The following is a 26,019-nucleotide window of genomic DNA, read 5'->3' as shown; positions in this document are numbered from 1 at the left end:
GTCATCTCCCCTATAGGAGCAAGAATAATCACATAAAGGGCTGGAAGATCTTCTGTCTCCATTGACTCAAATATCAGGTTGTCTTCAATGCAACGGGTTATATAAATAACTCTCTTTGTTTGAGAAAGAGCTTCCCTTGGTGAAACAAATTAGAATCTATGTTTGAGTTTTGTCAAACCACACAAAGAAAATTATTAACCATAAACTCAATTCAATAAATCTTTATTGAATTCCCACAGGGTGCGTGAATTTAGGATCTATAATTTACATAAGTAGAAAAGTGTTACTTCAGCCTTTTAAAAATAAAAAAAGCAAATTACACCTTCTCTATGTATTTTCAAGTGAATCATTTAATGTGAGGCTCAGTTTGATATTACCATAAGGATTAACAGAATAAAATGGGACCATATAAACATTTTCCTTTCTACCAAAAAAGGGTTTGATGCCAGGATAAACTAGCCTGTTGGTGTAACAACAGCTGATCAAAAAGGCTAGAGAATCTGGAAGTAAAAAATGTACTTGGAAGCTCTGTCCTCTGAGGACTCATTCCCCTGAGGGCAGCAAAACGCTGAAAAAAGTAACTGGCTCAAAAATTACATTAAGAGATCAAACAGAAGTCACAGCTTCGGGGGAAAAAAACTGAGAAAAGATGTCACAAAATGCACTTACATCATAATTCCAAAGTTTCCCTGGAGTTATAATAGCACTCTGAACTAACGAAAGGAGCTACAAACTCACGCTCCTTTGAACAGAGTGGTTTTAAATGACAGATTCTCCAGTGCACCAACTGTATTTTCAAGTATAATTCTAGTATTTGTACCTAGCAATACAGAAGAAAAAGCAGCAGGGAGAAAATGTCAAGTATAAAGGACATAAAAGGATTTGGCAGCCCTAGAATTCCCAGTTTAAGTCTTTTTCATCAGGAAAATCACATTCCGGCTCAGTCCAAGGTGACACTGGAGGCAGTGCTATTGATGGCTTGCGATAAGCAGGAGGCAACAGTGAAAGTATTGAACTCTGGCTTTCTTCTTTCATCTGTTAAAGAAACTCAAAATAAGGCTATTGGTACATGAATTCAATACATTAGTTACAATAGCAAAAGTGACTTTCAAAGAAATGTTAAAAGTGTTTACATTGTTTTTAGGCATTTTCACTTAAAAACGCCTCTGATTCTGGTCATCTAAGAAGTAACAGCCAAATAAACGGATTTTTATCAGATTATTTTGCCCTTGCTTCATTTCTAGCCAATACAGAAAAACAAAATGCTCTAATCAAAATATAAACTAAGGATAAAGTAATACAAGACAACATTCCATATTTTCACTCATTTTGTTTTTTAAAGTGGAAATATTTCATTTTCTTTTTATTTTTTTGGTGTAAGGGCAGGGGGGAAAGAGTGGAGCACCTGGGGCATGTGAAAGTTTCCGGGCCAGGAACTGAACCCCCTGCACCAAAGTAGCAACAACACTGGTCCTTAATCCACTGTGCCATAAGAGAACTCTAGAATGGAAATATTTTTTAAAAAGTCTGTAATTGAACTACCAAAAGGGTTTTCTTGATTTTAACTCTATCTTGTATGAAAGTTATTATTAAGAATCTTGGTAATGAAACTGTCTCATCAAGCCAACAAAATGACATGACTTTTTAATAGTATTAAAAAAACATCTAGACAACATAAAATAGATCATCTCACCTGTTTGAAGAAAACATGGGACAATAAACTGCTTGCTGATGGCCTGAAATTTTTTTGAAAAAATTATTTTAAAAAAGAACCTCACATTAGAATATAGATTTTTTTGTGTAAACTATACTAGAACTTAGGTCTAGAGCTCTAAAACCATACACAAAAATTAAAAGGAAAAACAATATATGTCAGGAAGCCAAACTCTTAGCTTCAACTTTGACTAATGAGAAGAATCAATTCTAAAGATAACATTCAATTGGTCCATGACTTAACGTTTATTATGCACTTACTAATTCTAAGGAACTACACTAGGCGTTAAGAGGCTAAAAAAAAAAAAGATCAAAAAGACACACACCTTATTTTCTAAATACTAATGCTAATAGTTATCTAAGATAATAGTTATTGTAATACCGGCAACTAACACTCTTTTTTTTTTTTTTTTTTTTTTTTTTTTTTTTTGTCTTTTTGCCATTTCTTGGGCCGCTCATGCGGCATATGGAGATTCCCAGGCTAGGGGTTGAATCAGAGCTGTAGCCGCCAGCCTACACCAGAGACACAGCAACGCCAGATCCAAGCCACGTCTGCAACCTACACCACAGCTCACAGCAATGCCAGATCCTTAACCCACTGAGCAAGGCCAGGGATCGAACCCCCAACCTCATGGTTCCTAGTCAGATTCGTTAACCACTGAGCCACAACAGGAACTCCATACCGACAACTAACACTCTTGAACTGCTTGAAGTTTCTAAAATGTCTTAACATAAATGTAGTAATTAATGTACAGAAAGGAGAACTGATTTTTACAAGGTCACTTCATTAGGAAATGTTACAGCCAAGACTTAAGTCCAAGTCTTCTGACTTCACATCTAGTATTCTTCCCACTTGTTCATTGCCTGTATTTACTTTAAGCACCAGTATTTTCTGAATTAGACTATAGTGTTTTGATGAAAAGATTGATAAAGATTTTAATTTGGTGGAAAGGAAGTATCACAAAACTTATGCTATTTAGAACTGACTGATATTACCTTTTCTCAGGATCTTGTTGCAAACAGAGCTGTACCAAGCTAAGAAAGGCAGGAGAGAATGTTTTCGAGGATGGTGTTTGTAGTCTGTCACTATTTACTGTGCGAGTTCCACTGGAGACATGTACACTTTCTCCAATCCCAGAGTCTACACCTGATCGAGAATTTTTCATTCTGGATTCTGATTGAGGGAAAATACTGATGATATCCAATGGGCTATAAGGAGGACCTTTCAGTTTCTGTAACAACATCTAAAAGAAAGAAAAATTTCCTTCAACCCTTTTCAGACAAAATATTAAAATAACAATAAGGATCTTAAGTCTATGGCAAAGATGTTTAAAAGAATTTATCTAGAATGTAGGGATCTTTTCTTTTTTTGCTTTTTAGGGACATACTCGCGGCATATGTAGGTTACCAGACTAGGGGTCCAATTGGAGCTACTGCTGCCGGCCTATACCACAGACACAGCAACACCAGATCCGAGCCACATCCATGACCTACACCACATTTCAAGGCAATGCCAGATCCTTAACCCACTGAGCAAGGCCAGCGATCGAACCTGCAATCTCATGGTTCCTAGTCAGATTTGTTTCCACTGTGCCATGACAGGTACTCCTAGAATGTAAGGGCTCTTATGAAAAGAAAGTAGTTCAGAAATTTTAGCAGTATTTACCTGAGTCCTGTGCATGTCCTGGAAAGGTACCTGCCCACTGGCCAATTCACATGCTGTTATCCCAACGCTGTAAATATCTGATTTTACATTATATCCATGTAAATCCTGTAGAACAATTAATTTGAAGTCCTTCAGTGTAAATCCCCTTTAAAGTTATATACATATGCTTCGTTGATAAAGGATAGTAAATAATAATGGAAAAAAACTCATGAGAAATCAAAATATACCTAATATATTATACATTAGGTATACATTTAAAAACTCCTAGCATAATTTTGACAAGAAAGAATAAAGAAGCCTTGTGGGAGCTTTTCATCCATCCAAATATAAGGGTGCAATTGCCCTTTAGTCAAATTCAGAAGACACTCAAGACGCACAGACAACCCAATGTAATGGCCACATCTGACCTGTCTCAGTAGTTCTGGACTCAGCCACGGCTGCACTGATGTGCTGAACTGTGGGAAATCATACACAGCCCTATGCCTCTGTCCATGCTTAACCAAACTATGCAGATGGGACAGGCCAGAGAGGGTCACTAGGCCATCACCAGAAATGAGGATATGGCTGGCTTTAATACTCCTAGAACAAAAAGAAACAATCCTAAATACTAGGAAATTGGCCAATGAGGAAAGAATAAAAATCTGGTCAGAATAAATCCATGTATTTCCTTGGAAATTAAACACTCTTTATAAAATAGTATTTGAAGCATAAAGTTAGAATTTAAAGTTAAGTGCAATATTATCCAGTAAAGACAGCCTCTTGCAGCATTAAAATTTATAAAGATCAGTCTCAGAAAAATTTCCCTTGACAAATAAATTATAAAAGAGCCTTATTTTTCATCTTAAACTCAGAATTTGTAAACTAATAGAGCAGGATGGCCAATGGTCCGGTAAAGTACGACAAAAGCTTGATTAATTACAATATCGTCTGTTAGAAATCTTCAGTTAACCAGAATGCTAAAAAACAACAAAGAGTAAGAAAAAAAGCTTGAAGGAGGTTGAAACAAACAATAAGAAAACAAGTTTGCTTATTTATTCATTTATTTTTATTTTTTGGCCGCACCCATGGCATGTGGAAGTTCCTGGGCCAGAGATCAAACTCAAGCCACAGCAGTGACAACACAGAATCCTTAACCGCTTAGGCCACCAGGGAACTCCCAAAAAACAAGCTTATTTAAAAGTAACTTAATTAAAAAGGAAAACAAAGTCCTAATGTATCTTAGAACAGCCATGTTTTAAATATTCAGCCAACTACTTCTGCACCTATAGTCTAGCAACAAGAGAACTGCTATTTAGTATGATAATCTAGTGTTGCAAAATGTTCAAGAAATCAAAGCTTGGTTACAATTTGTACATGATATAAACATTACATAATGCTGAAAGGCAGATAAAGAAGCTCTTTATTTGCTTAAGAAAAAAAAAAAAAAAAAAAAAAAAAAAAACCACCAGAGTTAACTAGGATCCCACTCCTTACAGCTTTATACCCCAAACAGATAGGTTCTCTTGTCCCTCATTATTGATACTTGATCTCTACGAGGACAGGCACCCCACCCCAGCAATGGGCATAGCACTTGGCACAAAGGAAGTGGTCTGAACATTTCTGGTGAATGAACTATAAAATATGAGCAATACCGTACCTACTGGCCCTTCTGCCCTCAATTTTCATTTGCAACTTCCCTAACCCTCCATACTAATATTCAACTCCTCCTTCCTAAAAAAGCACAAATAAGTAAATACCTGTGAATACAGCCATTTTGGTGCAGATAGTTCAACCCTCTCACTGCTCCAAAAAGAATGTTTCTTATTAAAGTTTCACTCATTCCATCAGGAAAGTAAGTCCTCAAGAGTTGACTTGCTGAACCTGAAAGAAACCCCTGAAATCTTTAAATGAACACTGAATATAATTTTGCTTCTAGCTGTTTTAAATGTTTTTTTCAACCATAAACACCCACGCGCCACTCCACATTACATTTTAGAGTCTAACCATTTTCCTATGCAAAGGTAATTTTCCCTTAAGAATCTTTAAAAAGACTTTCCAACAACATGCTAGACATCAGGAAAATGAATTAACAATCTTCAACTTTACTGAAAAATAATACATACTGTGTGAGTATGTATATCTTCTAAATCTAGAATCCATTCATTTATTTATTCAATATACCTAGTGAACACTACTTTGTGCTAGTATTTTATGAGCACCTGGGGACAGCAAAATGAAAAATACATACATGATCCTGCCCTCAAGAAGCTCAAGTCCAGTGAAGGAGACAGGTACACACACAGATATTTACAATACAGTGAAATAAGTTTACGATGCACAGAAACAAGGACAGGGATGGTATGCACAAGTGGAAAATCTAATTCTCCTTGAATAATAGCAGCTCTCCACTGAGAGGAAGGAAACTGAAGGGAAAAGACAGCTTATACAAAGGCATGGACTTGGAGAAGCAATCAGTGGTGGTTTCACTGATGATCAGACCCATTCTACTTTCTTTTCTGAAGACTAAAATTCAACATGAACCAGATATAGAAGTACATCATGAAATCTAGAATTGGCTTCAGATTTATAAATTAAAAGTAGTGAATCATAAATCTAAGATTACACTTATTATAGTATCTAGGCTAAACCATCAATTATTTTACCTAAAATGAGTTTTCTTACCATATGCCATAAAAGGAGAAATAACCCAAAGCCAGCTGCCAACAGTGAAAACAGTCCAATAAGTTGTAATATTAGGATGCCGGAAAAAGTGGGATAGAATCACTGCTTTCTAGGATAGACATATAAGAGACAAGACATTTTAAAACAACCTTTTTCCCTCATGATGAAGATTACAGCAGTAGTGGCAGCTAACACTCAACAGAGCTTAGTACTAAGCAATAACTTTAGTGCTGTTATCCTTTTAAATCTCACAACACTACACAAAGTATGTGATATTATAAATCACATTTTATGGAAGAGGACACTTAAAAATAAGTTAGAAAACTTGTCCAAGAGTACGTAATAAAAGAAGTGAAAGTAGGATGTGAATTTATTAGACAATCTGACTCCAGAGGTCATACTCATGTTCTCATGATAGAAACATTTAAAAACTATACTAAAATGTCTCACTTCTAGGAGTTCCCTTGTGGCGCTGCAGGTTAAGGATCTGGTGTTGTCACTGAAGCAGCTCAGGCTGCTGCTGTGGCACAGGTTCCATCCCTGGCCTAGGGAACTTCCATGTGCCTTGGGTGCTGCCAAAAAAAAAGTCACTTGTGACACTAAATCAGAGAGAATTACTGTTAACACTTTAGTATAATTTCTTCCAGTCTTTTTCTGTGCAATATACATGTGCACATATAAATATTTTAAAAATTGGGATAATATCAAAACAAAATCCTTTCTTTTTATCAAAAATGATGAGTGATAATGGAAACAGTATTATAATATTTCTGAAATGCTATTAAAATTTATCAATTCAGAAACTAATTTTACTTAGCTGGATGAAAAAGAAACTTTGCTTTTGTTTCTTCTATTTCCTTATATCACTACTTGTGATGGGACTGACAAGGCATATCTAAATAAATTCCTGACCAAAGTTTTGAATAAGTTATTCATTTGAAGCGATTTACAGTAGTTACCAAAGTTTGAATATATTTGTTCTTTCATGGATTTGGCTTCCAGGTATTCTCTCTAATTCTTTAATTGCATATTTATTAGAAGAAAGCTACCCTTCTCTGGAGTTCCCGTTGTGGCGCAGCAGAAATGAATCTGACTAGGAACCATGAGGCTGCTGGTTCAATCCCTGGCCTTACTCAGTGGGTTAAGGATCCAGCGTTGCTGTGCACTGTGGTGTAGGTCACAGACACGGCTTGGATCTGGTGTTGCTGTGTCTGTGGTGTAGGCTGAGCCGTAGCTTTGATTCAACCCCTAGCCAGGGAATCTCCATATGCCAAGGGTGTGGCCCTAAAAAAAAGCAAAAAAAAAAAAAAGCAAAGAAATCTACCCTTCTCTAACAGAACTATTAATTTGCAGAAAAAAAATTCTTACAGGTGTAATCACCTCAAATAGACACTACATTAAATGTACCATATTTTTGTACTGTTACCTGTAAAGCTTTCAGGCGTTCTTCAGTGCAGTTTTCCAAATTTGTAATTTTTACAGTGACCAGTGTTCCTGTAGGAGTATGTCGTGCAAGATGGACAGAAGTCAAGTTGTCAAATCCTCTTCCTACATCAGATGTAAAACTCAAATTAGCAACCAAAGGAAAAAACTGATAGTCTGGTCTTCATCAAAATCAAAAACTCCTGCTCTTTAAGAAAACACTGTTAAGTGTTCCTGTGGTGGCGCAGCGATAACAAATCCAACTAGTATCCATGAGGACGCGGGTTTGATGCCTGGCCTCGCTCAGTGGGTCAAGGATATGGTGCTGTCCTTGTATAGGTCACAGACATGGCTCAGATCCAGAGTTGCTGTGGCTGTGGCATAAGCCAGCAGCTACAGCGCCAATTTGAGACCAAGCCTGGGAGCTTTCATATGCCAAAGGTGTGGCCCTAAAAAGACCAAAAAAAAAAAAAAAGAAAACACTATTAAGAAAATGAGAAGCCAAGCCACTGATTGGAAGTATTAACAATATTTATGTCTAACAAATCTTATACTCAGAGTACTATATAAAGAACTTACAACTCTAATAAATGACAAACATCCCAATTAAAAATTAGACGGAAGATTAAATAGGCAAGCCACAAAAGAAGACACAGAAATGGCCAAGTGCATGAAATGATGCTCAAGACAGAGGACTGCAAATTAAAAACACAACCATACACTACTGAATACCTCTTGTAATGGTTAATATTGTAATGTGGTAAACAAACTGTGACATATTCAAACAATGTTAGTCAACAATCCACTACCCCCAGTCTCTGGCAACTGCTGATGTGATTTATTGATCATATAAATAGTATCATAAGGAGAATAGTCTTTTGTGTATGAGTTCTTTTGCTTAGTGTAAAACTTTTGAGGTTCATCTGTGTTTCAATAGTTTCTTTCTATTGCAGAGTTAATAATCCATTACATGGATATACCACAACTTATTTTTTATCTATTCATAAGTTGATAGATACTTGGGTTATTTTCAATTTTTGATGACTATAAATGAAGCTGTCAAAAACAATCTTTAAGTAGACATATGTTTTCATTTCTCTTTAGCAAATACCTGCAAGTGGGATTGCTGGGTTACATACGTTTAACCTTAGAAGAAATTGCCAAACTTTTTTGGAAAGTGGCTGAACCACTTTGCATAGCCACAAGCAATGTATAAGAACTGCAGTTTCTTGATATACTCACTAGCTTTTGATGTTGTCAGTTTTTAAATTAAAAACACCTAGAATGGTAACCTATTAACAGAAACCTAATAAATGTTAGTTTCCTCCCTCTCTCTGCAGTCACCAAATTCTGCCACTTTTAGTGTTGAAATGAAGTTAATCTGAAATTAATCCCTTCCTTCCCAGTGTTAGCATCACTGTCTTAGCTCAAGTCCTGTCCTCTTTCCCTGGATAGATACAGTGACTTCCCCACTATGCCCTGCATTCTTAACCAAGACATGTACCACAACTTCTGATGTAACTACTTCAAAAACCTGTGCCTAGGAAGTTCCCATTGTGGCTCAGCAGTAATGAGTCCGACTCAAATCTATGAGGATGCGAATTCCATCCCCGGCCTCAGTGGGTTAAGGATCCAGTGTTGCTATGAGCTGAGGTGTGGGTCGCAGACACGGCTCAGATCCTGAGTTGCTGTGGCGTAGGCCAGCAGCTACAGTTGATTCAACCCCCAGCCAGGGAACTTCCATGTGCCACAAGTGCAGCCCTGAAAAGTGAAAAAACAAACACCTGTGCCTAGCTCCCATTCACCAGGAATTTTGATTCAGTAGGTCTGTGATGGGATACACACATTGCAAATTTTAATTAGACTCAGGTGAAAAGGATGATACTGCTGGTTATAAATCACTGATCTCTCTCTTCCAGGTTGCTGCCCAGAACTGCTGCCAATTGTCTTTCTAAATTCAGCATTTTATCAAAAGAAATGTACTACAGTGCTGCAGCTGAGAGCTTATACCTTTACAGTCACAAATGTTTGGTTTTGAGTCACTAACTATAGGACTAAATTCCTATACTTAAATTCTCAGAGCCTCAGGATCCTCATCTGCAAAATGGGAGTGGTAAAGGGGTGAAATAAAAAAATAACAGATAAAATGTTCAGCCTGATGCCTATTAGATGTTGTTATTGCTATCATCACTATCCCACAATGATTCTCTAGCAACAGAGGATAAATTTCAAACCTATCTTTAAGTCCTTTGAGTAATGAAGTGGGTGCACTGCAGGGGCTGACAGACAATCTGAACTTCTACACACCCCACATAAGATCTTTCACCATGTGCTCCAAACATCCTTTTTCAGATTTATCTCCTATCACTGCTTACTCTCCCTTTGTTCCTGAGTTTAGCCACAGAACAACTATATGATGGTACCTCCTCTAACAGCCCTTGCTCAGTCACCTACTGAAGTAATTATTTGGACTGACACCACCTGAAAGTCCTTTCTGATTTTGGGGCATTTGTAACCAGTCTTATTTTTAGAAAAAGTTAAAGTCCTTTTTTTTTTTTTTTGGCCATGCCTGTGACATGTGGACGTTACCAAGCTAAGGATCAAATCCATGCCACAGCAGCAACCCAAGCCACTGCACTGACAACACCAGATCCTTAACCTGCTGCACCACAAGGGAACTCTAAAAAGGTCAAATTCTTATTCTTTCTTGTCACCTGACCCTGGCATAGGAGGGTCAATGGCCTAAGCTTTGGTCAATTAGTGGATGGAGTGACATAAAGAAGTGGGGGCAGTAAACTCACTTAAAACCTTACTTAAAATCCCATTTGTAGTAGAAACGTTTTTTAGTTAAGTTTGGAACTCACCAGTGGGGTCCCAATGTCTGGTGGTAAAAGTACCCTATTAAGTAGTACACTAACTAAGCTGCTCTTATGCTATGGCCCTAGCTATGGTTCTAACCATGTAGCTTCTCTTGGTTTCTTCCGAGCCTGTTTCTCTAGCCAATGATTCTATAAGTTGGCAAAACTGTTTTTAAAAAAAATTCATTTTATGGAGATCTGACTGACACAGTATTTCATTTTATGTTCTGGGTAACAACGGAAAAAGACCTATTTAGATATTAAGCTTTTTGTCATCAATTTCATTTCTAACAATAATGGTCAATTAATGTAAGATTGAGAATTATTACCTATTTCCACTTGGAGTTCATAGTGAGAAACGTTGGTGGAACAGATCACTTCACTGGCTCTGGTGGATAGAGGCAACAAGGAAAGGGATGGCTCATCAACCTACATTGTTTTAAAAACATGAAAACAAAATAGGTATAAACTTTTTTGGTGCCCCAATTTGGTCCCCTACTCCAATATAAAATACTGATACTGTCTTTTCAAATAACACTAGTGCTCATTAGGAACGCACTGAAGGGTGACTTAAGAGACTGTTTTAAGATCCATAAGGTGTTTGCAAGAGCTAATATATGATGCTAGTTATAAGGCCATCAAACTGTAAAGGGGGAGAGGGCAGAAAAAGAAGATTCATAGTTATCAAAGAACACTTTTCAGCACAATTTCCATTAAGCATTTTTAGGAGTTGCTAAGAATAACTGTTGACTCTTCAGGGTATCTAATAAATATATCAAGGGAAGAGATGCAAGGACATGTGAGGCATATTCTATTGCTTATGTTCTTGCTTCAAGTGGTTGCCAGTTAAAACCATTATACATACAGGTACCTGCTCAGCTAGGGGAGGTATTCCAAGAAACCATTTCCACACTGCAACCTATTAAAAGAAGCTGAAGAAGTTTCTCACAAGGTGAGATGAATCAGAAGGGAGGTCAGAAAGAAAAATAAACCTCAAGAGATGGGAGAACAGAATAGGGTACAGGCCTCCTGAGTTAATTATAATTACCATATACCATTTGAGGGTTTCATGAAGAACAATGGAGCCAAAGTACTAGGTTTGCACCAGATCCCAGAATACAGTGAAATATCATGCATGCAGGAGAAAAGAGGCCACCTCTGGTGTGACATGATAGCTATGTGGATTTCCCAAAGGACACGAGTACTCCAAGACATTAGGAAACTTTACAGGCACTAGTAGATGGTAGGAATCTTGTTACTACCTCCAAAGTAAAGAAAGGGAAGAAGGGAATGTACTAGGAATTCTGCTAACTACTTTTTACATCCATGATTCTACATGTTTCCTAAACTTTTAAGAGAGCAGAAAAATATAGTACTAAGTTATGGCTAAAGGTGAATAAAGAAGAATAATCTTCAAGAGTGATGAAAAGCTATATAAAAAGAAAGTCTACCATAAGATTGGATACAATCCCAATGAAGAAAGAAATCTAAAGAAATCAATTTAATTTTTTTAGAACAGGTAGTCTTAAATTCCTATTTAAAGAATATATATAAGAGAGAAAAAAAGAACATGTAGCAATTTTTTAAAACTTTAAAGAGATAAGCTCAAGTCTCTCAGGAAGGTTAGAGCACAGAATGAACTGAGGTTTATAGTTCACTGCTTGAAAAAATGGCATCAGGTTACCAGATGATGGATTGAAATCAGGTTAATCAACCTCTATCTTGCCTCCATCAACTCCATTAGGGAAATAGTCTTCTTTAAACTAGAAGTACTTTCATTGTAATTAAGTAGCCAAAGCCCAAAACAATTTGTTTTAAGTAGGTTCAAACCACTAGACCAAAGATGATTACATTTGGATATTAAGCTTGCAAATATAGTACGACTCAGATGAGAAGCCAGAATGGCAATACTGTGTTTAAATTACTGCCTTAATTTTCAAAAAAGGGAGAAAAAGACAAAGGGGCAGGCTTGATGCTGGGCAAGGTCTGATATCAAATTACTACACAGACAAGTTATTAACACTTAAAACAACATGGCAGTCACAAGAAGACAACATAAATTCATTAACAATAAATCATCTTAAAACTAATCTCACTTCTCTTTTTGATCTGATGACTAGTTAGAGAATTAGAAAGCAAAAATCATAGCAGTGTCCTTGTCCTTGTCAAACTTGTTAATAAATTCCTAAAAATTCAAAAGACCTGGTTAATAAATAATCTGGGAAAAAATATCATGAATTCCATTTACAGTATCATCAAAAGAATAAAATTCCTAGAAATTAATTTAACCATGGCAGTGAAAGACTACAATGAAAACTACAAAAAATTGTTGAAAGAAATTAAGGAAGACAAAACTGAATGGAAACACATCTCGTGTTCAAAGACTGGAAGACCTTGAGTTCCCTTTGTGGCTCAGTGGAAACATATCTGACTAGTATCCATGAGGATGCAGGTTCAATCCCTCACCTCGATCAATGGGTTAAGGATCTGGTGTTGCAGTGAGCTGTGGTATAGATCACAGATGCAGCTCAGATCTGGAATGGCTGTGGCGTAGGCCAGCTCTGATTTGACCCCTAACCTGCGAACCTCCATATGCTGTGGGTGTTGCCCTAAAAAGACCAAAAAAAAAAAAAAAAAAGATTGGGAGACTTGATATTATTAAAATCTCAAGGGATCCCGAACAACACAATCTTGGGGAAAAGGAAAAAGAATTGGAAGACTCACTCTTCCTGATTTCGAAATTTACTACAGAGCTACAGTAATTAAAACAATGTGGTACTGACGCAAAGACAGACATACAGAGCAACAGGCTAAAAATAAACTCTCATATATATAGTTAAATAACTTTTGATAAGAGTGCCAAGATAATTCAATGGCGTAAGGACAGACTTTTCAACAAATAGTGCTGGGAAAATTAGATATCCACATGCAAAAATATGAAGTTGGACTCTTACCTACACAAAAATTAACTCAAAATCGATCAAGGACCTAAACTTAAGACCTAAAATAATAAAACTCTTAGAAGAAAACATAGGAAAAAAGCTTTATGACATTGAATCTGACAATAACTTTTTGGCTATGACACCAAAGATACTAGTGACAAAAAAAACTGACAAATTTGACTTCATGAAAAATATAAAACCTTGTACATCAAAAGACACTATCAACAAAGTTAAAAGGCAACCCATAGAATGAGAGGACATATTTGTAAATTATACTTCTGGAACGATGTTAATACCCAAAATATATAGAGAACTAAAACCCAACCAAAAAACTCATCCAATTCAAAAAATGGGCAGAGGACCTGAATAGACGTTGCTCCAAAGAACACAAACATGTGGTCAATAAACACACGAAAAGGGGCTCACTATTACTCATCATTACGGAAATGCAAATCAAAACTACAATGAGATACCATTCCACACTCTTTATAAAGATGTTACCAAAAAAAACCAAATAAACAAACAAAAAAAAAAACCCAGAAAATAATGAGTATTCAAGAGGATGTAGAGAAACTATAACTCATACATTATTGGTGTACAAGTTCCAATCACTGTGGAAAACAGTACAATGGTTCCTCAAAAAGCTTAAACAGATTTACTACATGATCTAGCAATTCCACTTCTGGGTATATTCCTAAAAGGAATATGAAATTTGAATTTGAAATCAGGGTCTCAGAGATATTTGTACACCATGTTCACAGCAGCACTATTCACAATAGCTACAATGTGGAAGCAACTCAGAGTCCACTAACAGATGGATAAGCAAAATGTAGTACATATATAATGCAATATTATTCAACCTTAAAAAATAAGAAAATTCTGCAGCATGTTGTAATACAAATGAACTCTAAGGACATTACGCTAAATGAAAAAACTGGGGGATAGTAGATGCAAACCATAGCATTTGGAGTGGATAAGCAATGAGATACTGCCATACAGCACAGGGAAATATATCTAATCGCTTGTGATGGAAAATGATGGAGGATAATGTGAGGAAAAGAATATATAGGTATACCTGGGTCACTTTACTGTACAGCAGAAATTGTCAGAGCATCTTAAGTCAACTATAATTTAAAAATTAAAAAATTAAATATGAGTCATTTACATTAGGTACTTAGAGTAATCAAAAATCAGAGACAGAAAGTAGAATGGTGGTTACCAAGAGCTGAGGAGAGTGGGAAAGAGGAGTTATTGTTTAATTGGGTACAGAGTTTCAGTTTTACAAGATGAAAAGTTATGGAGATGAATGGCGATGGTCTTACACAACCTTATGAATGTATGTGATGCCACTCAACTGTACATTTAAAAATGCTTATGAGGAGTTCCCGTCATGGCGCAGTGGTTAACGAATCCGACTAGGAACCATGAGGTTGCGGGTTCGGTCCCTGCCCTTGCTCAGTGGGTTAAGGATCCGGTGTTGCCATGAGCTGTGGTGTAGGTTGCAGACACGACTTGGATCCCGTGTTGCTGTGGCTCTGGCGTAGGCCAGTGGCTAGAGCTCCGATTCGACCCCTAGCCTGGGAACCTCCATATGCCGCGGGGAGCAGCCCAAAGAAATAGCAAAAAGACAAAAAAAAAAAAAAAAAAAAAAAAAAAGCTTAAGACAGTGACTTTTACGGTATGTGTATCTTAGCACAATACTTAAAAAAAAAAAAAAAAAAAAAAAGCAGCACTTGCGGAAGTTTCCCAAGTTCTAGACCTCTCTCTTGGTAACATTAAGGAGCCAATGACAGACACTTTGCTTTCTAAACACTACCTCAGTCTGAAGGGTAATACCTGAATGAAAATGAGCATTGGATATTACATCCTATTGTACAAAAGCATATGTAACCAGAAGACTTTCTTTTCTTTTTTTTTTTAAGAGTTCATATTTCTTTTTTTTTATTTTCCCACTGTACAGCAAGGGGATCAAGTTATCCCTACATGTATACATTACAATTACATTTTCCCCCCACCCTTTGTTCTGTTGCAACATGAGTATCTAGACAAAGTTCTCAATGCTATTCAGCAGGATCTCCTTGTAAAGCTATTCTAAGCTGTATCTGATAACCCCAAGCTCCCGATCCCTCCCACTCCCTCCCTCTCCCATCAGGCAGCCACAAGTCTTTTCTCCAAGTCCATGATTTTCTTTTCTGAGGAGATGTTCATTTGCACTGGATATTAGATTCCAGTTATAAGTGATATCATATGGTATTTGTCTTTGTCTTTCTGGCTCATTTCATTCAGTATGAGAGTCTCTAGTTTCATCCATGTTGCTGCAAATGGCATTATGTCATTCTTTTTTGATGGCTGAGTAGTATTCCATTGTGTATATATATCACATCTTCCAAATCCAATCATCTGTCGATGGACATTTGGGTTGTTTCCATGTCCTGGCTATTGTGAATAGGGCTGCAATGAACATGCGGGTGCATGTGTCCCTTTTAAGTAGAGTTTTGTCTGGATATATGCCCAAGAGTGGGATTGCGGGGTCATATGGAAGTTCTATGTATAGATTTCTAAGGCATCTCCAAACTGCACTCCATAGTGGCTGTACCAGTTTACATTCCCACCAGCAGTGCAGGAGGGTTCCCTTTTCTCCACACCCCCTCCAGCACTTGTTATTTGTGGACTTATTAATGATGGCCATTCTGACTTAACCAGAAGACTTTAAAGTACTAGTAAATAAAAGTGAAATAACAAAAAAGAAAATAACTGTAGATAAGACCAGGATAAATTTATAAACAGGATTAACTGGGATTACTTCATTTTGTAGGACTAACGTATTTGCAAGGCAGGTTCCACTTTATAGAAATAATTATTTTAAAAGAAGATTAAGAGATTAAGAGGAGGAAGCTCCCAGAGATAAATTTCTCAGCATGTTTCTTTAAAAATATATCAGGTCAAACATTTAGAGAAGAGCTAACACCTCTCCTTCTGAAACTATTTCAAAAAATTGCAGAGGAAGGGACACTCCCAAACTCATTCTATGAGGCCACCATCACCCTGGTACCAAAACCAGACAAAGACTCCACAAAAAAAGAAAACTACAGGCCATTTCACTGATGAACATCGATGCAAAAATCCTCAACAAAATACTAGCAAACTGCATCCAACAAAACATTCAAAGGATTGTACATCATGATCAAGTGGGATTTATCCCAGGGATGCAAGGGTTCTTCAATATCCACAAACCCATCTGTGTGATACACCACATTAACCAACTGAAGAATAAAAACCATATGATCCTCTCAATAGATGTGGAAAAAGCCTTTGACAAAATCCAACACCCATTTCTGATAAAAACCCTTCAGAAAGTGGGCATAACGGGAACCTACCTCAACATGATAAAGGCCATATACAACAAACCCACAGCGAACATCATTCTCAATGGTGAAAAACTGAAAGAATTCCCGCTGAGATCAGGAACAAGACAAGGATGTCCGCTCTTGCCACTACTTTTCAACATAGTTCTGGAAGTCCTAGCCACAGCAATCAGAGAAGTAAAAGAAATAAAAGGAATCCAAATTGGAAAGGAAGAAGTAAATTTATCCCTATTTGCAGATGACATAATTCTATACCTAGAGAATCCTAAAGACTCTACCAGAAAACTGTTAGAGCTCATCCACGAATTTGGCAAAGTTGCAGGATACAAAATCAATACACAGAAATCAACAGCGTTTCTATATACTAACAATGAAAAAGCAGAAAAGGAAATTAGGGAAGCAATCCCATTTACCATCGCATCCAAAAGAATAAAATACCTAGGAGTAAACCTACCTAAAGAAACGAAAGACCTATACTATGAAAACTACAAGCCACTGATGAAAGAAATCAAAGATGACACAAATAGATGGAAAGATATACCATGCTCGTGGACTGGAAGAGTTAATATTATCAAAATGACTATACTACCCAAGGCAATCTACAGATTCAATGCAATCCCTATCAAATTACCAGACATTTTTCACAGAACTTGAACAAAATATTTTAAAGTTTGTTTGGAAACTCAAAAGACCCACAATAGCCAAAGACATCCTGAGAAAGAAAAATGGAGCCGGAGGCATCAGGCTCCCGGAATTCAGACTATACTACAAAGCAACAGTCGTCAAAACTGCATGGGGGAGTTCCCGTCGTGGTGCAGTGGTTAACGAATCCGACTAGGAACCATGAGGATGCGGGTTCGGTCCCTGCCCTTGCTCAGTGGGTTAAGGGTCCGGCGTTGCCGTGAGCTGTGGTGTAGGTTGCAGACGTGGCTCGGATCCAGCGTTGCTGCGGCTTTGGCGTAGGCCAGTGGCTACAGCTCCAATTCGACCCCTAGCCTGGGAACCTCCATATGCCGCGGGAGCAGCCCAAAGAAATAGCAAAAAGACAAAAAAAAAAAAAAAAAAAAAAAAACTGCATGGTACTGGCACAAAGACAGACATATAGATCAGTGGAACAGGATAGAAAGCCCAGAATTAAACCCACACACCTACAGCCAACTCATCTATGACAAAGGAGGCAAGAATATACAATGGAGAAAGGACAGCTTGTTCAAGAAGTGGTGCTGGGAAGACTGGACAGCCACATGGAAAAAGAATGAAATTAGAACACTGCCCAACACCATACACAAAAATAAACTCCAAATGGATTAAAGACCTAGATATAAGACCAGACACTATCAAACTCCTAGAGGAAAACATAGGCCAAACACTCTCTGACATAAACGACAGCAGCATCTTCTCAGATCCACGTATCAGAGTACTGACAGTAAAAACAAAAATAGGAGTTCCCGTCGTGGCGCAGTGGTTAACGAATCCGACTAGGAACCATGAGGTTGCGGGTTCGATCCCTGCCCTTGCTCACTGGGTTAACGATCCGGCATTGCCGTGAGCTGTGGTGTAGGTTGCAGACGCGGCTCGGATCCCGTGTTGCTGTGGCTCTGGCGTAGGCCGGTGGCTACAGCTCCGATTCAACCCCTAGCCTGGGAACCTCCATATGCCGCGGGAGCGGCCCAAGAAATAGCAACAATAACAACAACAATAACAACAACAACAAAAAAAAGACAAAAGACCAAAAAAAAAAATAAATAAAAAAAAAAATAAACAAATGGGACCTAATCAAACTTCAAAGTTTCTGCACAGCAAAGGAAACCCTGAACAACACAAAAAGACAACCCACAGAATGGGAGAAAATCTTTGCAAGTGAATCAACTGACAAGGGATTAATCTCCAAAATTTATAAACACCTTCTGCAGCTCCATACCAAAAAAACAAACAACCCTATCAAAAAATAGGCAGAAGATCTAAACAGACAATTCTCCAAAGAAGACACACAGATGGCCAAAAAACACATGAAAAGATGTTCAACATCACTCATTATTAGAGAAATGCAAATCAAAACCACTATGAGGTACCACCTTACACCAGCCAGAATGGCCATCATCCAAAAGTCTACAAACAGTAAGTGCTGGAGAGGGTGTGGAGAAAAAGGAACACTAGTACACTGTTGGTGGGATTGTAAATTGGTGCAACCACTGTGGAAAACAGTATGGAGATTCCTCAGAAAACTAAACACAGAACTACCATTTGATCCAGCAATCCCACTCCTGGGCATCTATCCAGAGAAAACCACGACTTGCAAAGACACATGTACTCCAATGTTCATTGCAGCACTATTTACAATAGCCAAGACATGGAAACAACCTAAATGTCCATTGACAGAGGAGTGGATCCAGAAGATGTGGTACATATACACAATGGAATATTACTCAGCCATTAAAAAGAACGAAATACCAGCATTTTTAGCATCATGGATGGACCTAGAAACTATCATGCTAAGTGAAGTCAGCCATACAATGAGACACCAACATCAAATGCTTTCACTGACATGTGGAATCTGAAAAAAGGACAGACGGAACTTCTTTGCAGAACAGATGCTGACTCACAGACATTGAAAAACTTATGGTCTCCACAGTTTGAGGGGTGGGGGGATGTGCCTGGGCTGTGGGATGGAAATCCTGTGAAATCAGATTGTTATGATCATTATACAACTACAGATGTGATAAATTCATTTGAGTAATAAAAAAAAAGGAAAAAATAAAATAAAAAATATATGATGCCTTGGCTAGCAGAATCACTGGACAAAACTGCTGGTCTGGATCACAACAAAGAAGACATTGTCGAGCTCTTTCTAAACTAGATCTTATCAGCCCTTTATCATTTTTGGTCCCCACTGTTCTCATTCTTCATCTCACCTAAGAGGAGCAGGTGTTTAATAAGACAGGACCTTTCAATTGAGTAAACGAATATGGTAGGTGAACTTATGACTCACATCACTAAGAAAAGTAATGAAAACAGTATATATTCTGATACAGAAAGAACATTTTCCTACCAAAAGGATGTATTAATATGACACAAATGAAAATACAACCTAATTTCTTTTCACTTAAAAAAAAATAAAAAAATAAAAACATAATAAAAATATATCAGGTATTGCCCAGGGATGATAAAGATGAAAAAGATATGGTGCCTGTTTTATGGGGATCATGTGGGAGACATAGACATCAATCACTCACAGATAAAATAATAAATGCCATTTCATGGAACTATCTAAGATCTCGAGGAGCATAAGAGAATTAAAGGCTGGGGTTCCCTGGTGGCCTGGTAGGTTAAGGATCTGGTGTTGTTACTGCTTCAAGAGTGGACAAAAAAAATAAAGGTACAAGAGCATAAGCTTCTGAGATGTGATATCTGAGCCAACTCTTTATGCATAAGGAGGAATTGGAGAGGCAGAAAATGGAGAAGGGTATTTCAAGTAAACATTCTGTGCTAAGACTCAGTAGCAAGAAATGAAACTCAAACATTAGACATATTCTATACTATCAAAGAGTCCTTATACCACACTAAGAAGTTTAGGCTTTATCCCACAGGCTTTAAGAAACCAATGGAAATTTTAAAGCTGGAAAGTGTAACAAACAGGTTAACAGTGTTAAATTCTGATCTGAGTGGGAGAGGAGGTTAGACACTAAGAAACTAGAGACAATGAGTTTATCTGCAATAATCCAGGTGAAAGATGATGAGATCTGAGTAGTAGCAGTGATCAGGTGAAGGAAGATATTGCCTCAAGGGCATTTCAGAGACAGATCCACAAGCCTGGTATATAACTAAGTTTAGGGGTAGAAGTATAGGCAATGTGAGGATAACTCCAAAGTCTCTAGTCAGGATGATTTAGTAGATGAATTTTGCCAAAGTAGGAAATTGAGTGAGTCTGTGAAGTTTTAGAGAAAATCAGTCAAGTTGCACAGCGATGCCTTTGAAAACTCCAGTCAGAGATATTCTTATACACACAACTGGTTGGTGCCCAGGAAAGTCCAAAGTTGCAGACAAAAATTTCATAATCATCAGTTCTGCTTGATGGACAGGGTCCCCTCATGACCCCGAGAAAAAACAGCTCCAGGACCACATGAAATCTGAGCAACTGAAACCACAGGAGCAGGTGAGATTGCCTTGGAAGAGTCTGTTTAGGCAGAAGAGCATGGGCCAATTACAGACTTTTGGACAATAGCTTAAGCAGAGGAAGAAGAAACAGTAAAAGATACTGTAAAGAAGAAGAGATATAGAAGAACTGAAAATTATATTTTGTAAAACAGTATCACAGAAGGCAAATGAAGAGCATTAATTGTACTTAACCATCTTCTTACCAAGTTTTGATGGGTACTGGTTTCAGACTGTTTTTCAGATCTGAGTGATTCAACTTGTGTTCGGGAAGTGCAGAAACAATCCTGTAAATTCAGAAATATGAGTGAAAAATAAGTCATAAGATAAAGGTGGCATGTGCATACAAAAAAGTCTGTTGAAGGAACAGAAAGGGCAACATGCAGGAATCTGCATTGGAGCCAGTATTCAAACTGTGGAGATACACAGTATGGGAGAGAAGTGAGGAGCAGCTGGATATGCAGATGACATTTCACATCTCATATCTGTTATTTTACTTGGCACTGTATCTGATTTTTTTTTTTTTTTTTTTTTGCTTTTTAGGGCAGCACCTGTGCCATATATATGGAAGCTCCAAGGCCAGGGGCTGAATCAGAGCTGCAGCTGCTGGCCTATGCCACAGCCACAATCACGCTGGATCTGAGCCGCATCTGCAACCTGCGCTGCCATCTTGGGGCAATGCTGGATCCTTAACCCACTGAGCAACACCAGGGATCAAACCCGCATCCTCAGGGACACTATGTCAGGTTGTTAACCTGCTGAGCCACAACAGGATCTCTTTATTCTTGCCCTCTACCCTGGAAGTAAGAATATCAATTCATTTTTACTGCTGTTGTTGATTTTTAATTCTTTCATCTTTAGAGTTTTCTCTCAATATTTAGAGATTATTCTGCTGTACTCATATAATTTTATCTTGATTCTCAGATTTTTTCCATCAAGTGTAGGAACCATGTTTATCCACATTAAAACACACATTGAATATATTTGGAACCAATTTTATTTTGTAAGGTGATAAAATCGCTAATCAATTTGAATCAAATTAAGAGACTTAGTTCCAGTATCACGATTTACATTTTCCTGCATTTAACCCAAGATTCTATTATTACACAGTGTCAACAAAGAAATTTAACTCCTACACATGTTAGTGGAACAAAGCTAATGTTATACTATTTAGGAAGAAAAAGTATGTCGAAAGCATAAACAAACTGTGTGAAAGAGACTTTTAATTATTTTTAAGCATATCATAAACATTCATTTCAAATGAACATTAAAGTATAATATCAAGTGAGTCTTTAAGTCTATCCATGTTTACTTAACACTTTGTAGTCACTTGCTTAAAGTAATCAAACTTCCTTTCTTTTAAAATATGCCCAGATTTCTTACTGACCAAACTAGTCATTTTCCCAGTTAGCCTAAATTACTGATTAAGTTGAAGTACTAGTCTGTATACCTTATCAGTCTTAAGATAATAATTTCATATATCACCATTTTATATAAAATTCATCTCTGAAGAAGAGAAGCTAATAGTGTCAAGACAGTTGTAGAGTGAATGACTGTTGTGGCTTAACAGGTTACAACCCAACTAGCATCCATGAGGATGTAGGTTCGATCACTGGCCCTGCTCAGCGGACTAAGGATCTGGTACTGCTGTTGAGCTCTAGTGTATGCTGCAGATGCAGCTCAGATCCCGAGCTGTGGCTGTGGTGTAGGCCAGCAGCTGCAGCTCAGATGTGACCCCTAGCCTGGGAACTCCCATATGCCACAGATGCAGCCGTAAAAAGCAAAAAAAAAAAAAAAAAAAAAAAGATAGTTGTAGAATCATTTCTTTTGCAAAATGTCTAGTGGTTTGTATAAGCTGAAAAAAACTTACAATTTAACAGTGTTTGAAGATACTTATCACTGCTGTTCAGAATAAAAATAATCTCCAGTTAGATTATTTAAGTATTATATTTGGTACTTATATATATTTTGCTACATTTACCCTAAACCTTTCACAATAATCATTAATACCACTGTGTGGAAAAGTTAACACAGTACGCCTTGAAAAGACCTGCTTGCAAGGCCGACCATTGACTGGTATCTAGGAACTAGGATTCTGGGAATTTCCCACCATTCCCTGATAAGAATGGATCACAGTGCCTAAACTGTTCATGCAAACAACATAGTTTGTGCTGAACACCTGCTTTATTTCTGAGAACCTGGAATTTCGTTACCTGCTGCTCCTTTGAAAACATCTTTTCTTAGCTGTCAAATAGAGGGTAAAACTTGAATGGGTAAGAATCCTTCATAAGTAAAAACATTAACTATATCTCAGTTGCATAAATATCTCATTTAGGGGAAATATGAATGTTTTGATTCAAAGGACTCTAAGTATTTCATCAATATTTCATCAATGCAGAAGAATATAACAAAATTATTAACAAAATGAATATAAATGACCCATTATCAAATTCTATTATTTTTCAAAAAAAATCCATAATTATGACAAAATAGATTAAATAAGATGTTCTTTCCCCCTAATTTGTCCCCTAGGAAAGCACACAGCCCTCTAAAACTCAAGATCTTCATCTATCAAGTGCCCTCTTATATCTCATCCAAGCTACAAACGGATATAAAATTGTTAATCTTTAAGTAATTCTTTAGAGAAGGGTTCAAAAAGTTATGGCCCATGAGTCAAATCTGACCCCCACCTGTTTTAGTGCATAAAGTTCACATCCATTTGCATTTATTTACATATTATGGCTATGGTTGGTTTTAAAACAGAAGAGTAATTTAATGGAGACCATAGGGCACACAAATCCCATCTGGCCCTTTACAGAAAAAGTTTGCTGATCCCAGCTTTAGAAAAATGAGGTAGATATTTCACCTCAATGTATGTTCCAGATATACAAAGTTCCCCTTTTAAGTGGAAAAACTTTAAACACAAAGTAAATGCATTCTGTATTTTCCAAATAACTAACAATATAGTCTCCTTCTAACTTCATATTATGCCTCTCAGACTTGGCGAGTGATGGAGTGTACTGGCAGATATCGGTTTGAGCCCTGGCTCTAATTCTTGGCAGTCTTGAGCCAAACTCCAAATGAGGATTATACCACCTGCCCTGCCAATCACTTACAATTTTGAAGACAGAGAGATATAAGAAAGTATTTGTAAATTACAAATCATCATACAAATGTACCCATCACTTTTTAAAAGAGCACTGCTTTAATAATTCAAACTTTGTATTATATTCTACATAAGACATAATCAAAGTTCTAAAACTACTTAATCTAAAGTAGATACCATGGACTTAATATAGGCAAGAAACAAGTTGATATATATACACACTATTTTACACTGATTCAAATGTTTGTTGTTAAGTCAAGAGGCTTTTGTGGGGTCTTTTTGGTTTTATTAGAGCCACACCCACAGCATATGGAAGTTCCCAGGCTAGGGGTCAAATCAGAACTGTAGCTGCCGGCCTAAGCCATAGTCACTTGGGATCTGAGCCGAGTCTGCAAACTACACCACCTCAAGGCAATGCTGGATCCTTAACCTACTGAGTGAGGTCAGGTATCAAATCCATGTCCTCATGGGTATTAGCTGCGTTCGTTACTCTAAGACACGATGGGAACTCCCAAAAGGCTTATTTTTAACACTATATTGACTACCTTTAGTCAGATGGAAATGTGTAAAAAAGAGTTTTGAAAGATTTAAAGGATAAGGCATAGCTCAACTGGATGAAAGAACATCTAAGGACAGTAAATGTATGAAAAAAAGTGGGTATGGGACAAAGGAAAACAAGGAGTATAACAGAAAAGGACAGGAGAAGCACTTTTTTAAAAAGACAAAAACCCAATGAAAATATAACTCATTTTTAAAGACCAGAAGTCATTCAGATCAAAACAACATCTTAAAGCATAAGAATATTCCATCAGAGTATGTCCTCTATGACCTTGCACTAACCTCTAACTACTCTGTTGATACAAAATTAGATCCATGTTTATTAAAAACTTACCAAAAGAGACATTGAATCGCTTTAGTTCACAGAAAGTGACAAAAATCCATCTATTCCAAAGATTTCTGCTTTATCTTCAAGAAATATCCTACTATAAAAAAAAAAAGCAAAATAACTTAGATTTATATACAAACTCTTTGAAGACCTAGTTGCCATAAACCCATTGCTATTTGGGCAGCTATTCTCTAACAGAGGATTACAGACATTTCGGCAAAGTGTCCTTAAAAGCATTTCTGTTTACTGAAGACTATTTGGGACCTGACATTAAAATAGAAAGGCAGAGTGAAGTGGAAAGGAAATTCTGAATATTTCCAAAGTCTCCATATACCCCCATCTTTCCTTTCCTATCTTTTCTGTATTATGTTTTTAAAAAACACTAAGCAGATATAAGAATACAGAAAAGGCAATGTTGGACACACTTTTGGTTAATAAATGGTGCCAACTATAAATATACTCCAAGAATTTCCAATGGTTCCATTTATAAGTAAACTTTGCATCTTCCAAAATGATTTAATAGGTAATTAATCTTCCTCATCTGATTAATCACCATTAAATCACTTAGGGTCACTGACCAGCAAATTTGGGAAAGAATCAGGATTAGTAACAGACTAGGAATTAATACCATTTTCTTCTCGCCATATGTTTTAAAATTTTTTGTGTCATTTCCATACAAAAATAATAGTTTCTGTAGGTCGAATATTTTTTATTTTATGATTCTTAGATCTGATTTCTTTTACTTCTTGGAATTTACTGACATATATGAAAGATACGCAGTAATCATACAAATAAGTTCTGTCCACTTTCATTAACGGAGTACTAAGCTCAATAGTTTATGAAGATTCTAACAGATTCAGAGGGTTAAAAGAGCTTCTTCAGATTCAAGGAGCTACTAAAGCACCACCAAAAGTTTCCAGATCTTTCCTAAAAGGTGGTAATGCTCTAAACCTGCTAGTGCCAGGTCTTTCCTTATACCTAACCAATATCTCTTTCATCTAAATTGTGGCTCATTATTTCATTTTAATGAAGTTCCCAAGTCTAATCAAGGTATCTACAAACATCTGAACAAAATGAGAAAGAAAAAGACTTTGCTCACCATAGAGTAGCAGCCAATTTTATTGCTAGGGAAGGATGTCAATTTACTCAGGATATTCAGTATAAACCAAAGACAGAAAACAGGACGAAGAAAAATCTGAGAGTGCTTGATTATTTTGTCACCTGCCATTCACTATCATCAATGTAAGA

General features: G+C 37.1%; 1 protein-coding gene across 7 annotated transcripts in view; it reads right to left on the bottom strand.

Annotated features, from left to right (window-relative positions):
- Positions 206-26,019, bottom strand: part of STRADB (STE20-related kinase adaptor beta) — a 28,212-nt gene continuing 2,398 nt past the window's right edge. For 2 of the 7 annotated variants that reach the window (XM_003133587.5, XM_013982348.2), the window contains exons 2-12: positions 24,778-24,868; positions 20,986-21,066; positions 10,650-10,749; positions 7,467-7,588; positions 6,041-6,149; positions 5,116-5,239; positions 3,787-3,958; positions 3,380-3,484; positions 2,710-2,957; positions 1,694-1,736; positions 206-1,035 (exon numbers count right to left, since the gene is read on the bottom strand). In XM_003133587.5, the coding sequence (XP_003133635.2) occupies positions 892-1,035; positions 1,694-1,736; positions 2,710-2,957; positions 3,380-3,484; positions 3,787-3,958; positions 5,116-5,239; positions 6,041-6,149; positions 7,467-7,588; positions 10,650-10,749; positions 20,986-21,066; positions 24,778-24,789 (1,260 nt within the window). In that variant the 5' untranslated portion in view covers positions 24,790-24,868 and the 3' untranslated portion in view covers positions 206-891. Of the gene's footprint in view, positions 1,036-1,405; positions 1,501-1,693; positions 1,737-2,709; positions 2,958-3,379; positions 3,485-3,786; positions 3,959-5,115; positions 5,240-6,040; positions 6,150-7,466; positions 7,589-10,649; positions 10,750-20,985; positions 21,067-24,777; positions 24,869-26,019 lie in introns of all 7 variants that reach the window. The other 5 variants (XM_005654191.3, XM_021075700.1, XM_013982357.2 and 2 more) reach the window with 3 other exon arrangements.

The sequence above is a fragment of the Sus scrofa genome, chromosome 15 (assembly GCF_000003025.6).
Source record: "Sus scrofa isolate TJ Tabasco breed Duroc chromosome 15, Sscrofa11.1, whole genome shotgun sequence".
Classification (NCBI taxonomy): domain Eukaryota; kingdom Metazoa; phylum Chordata; class Mammalia; order Artiodactyla; family Suidae; genus Sus; species Sus scrofa.
This window is presented reverse-complemented; position numbering and strand designations above follow the sequence as displayed.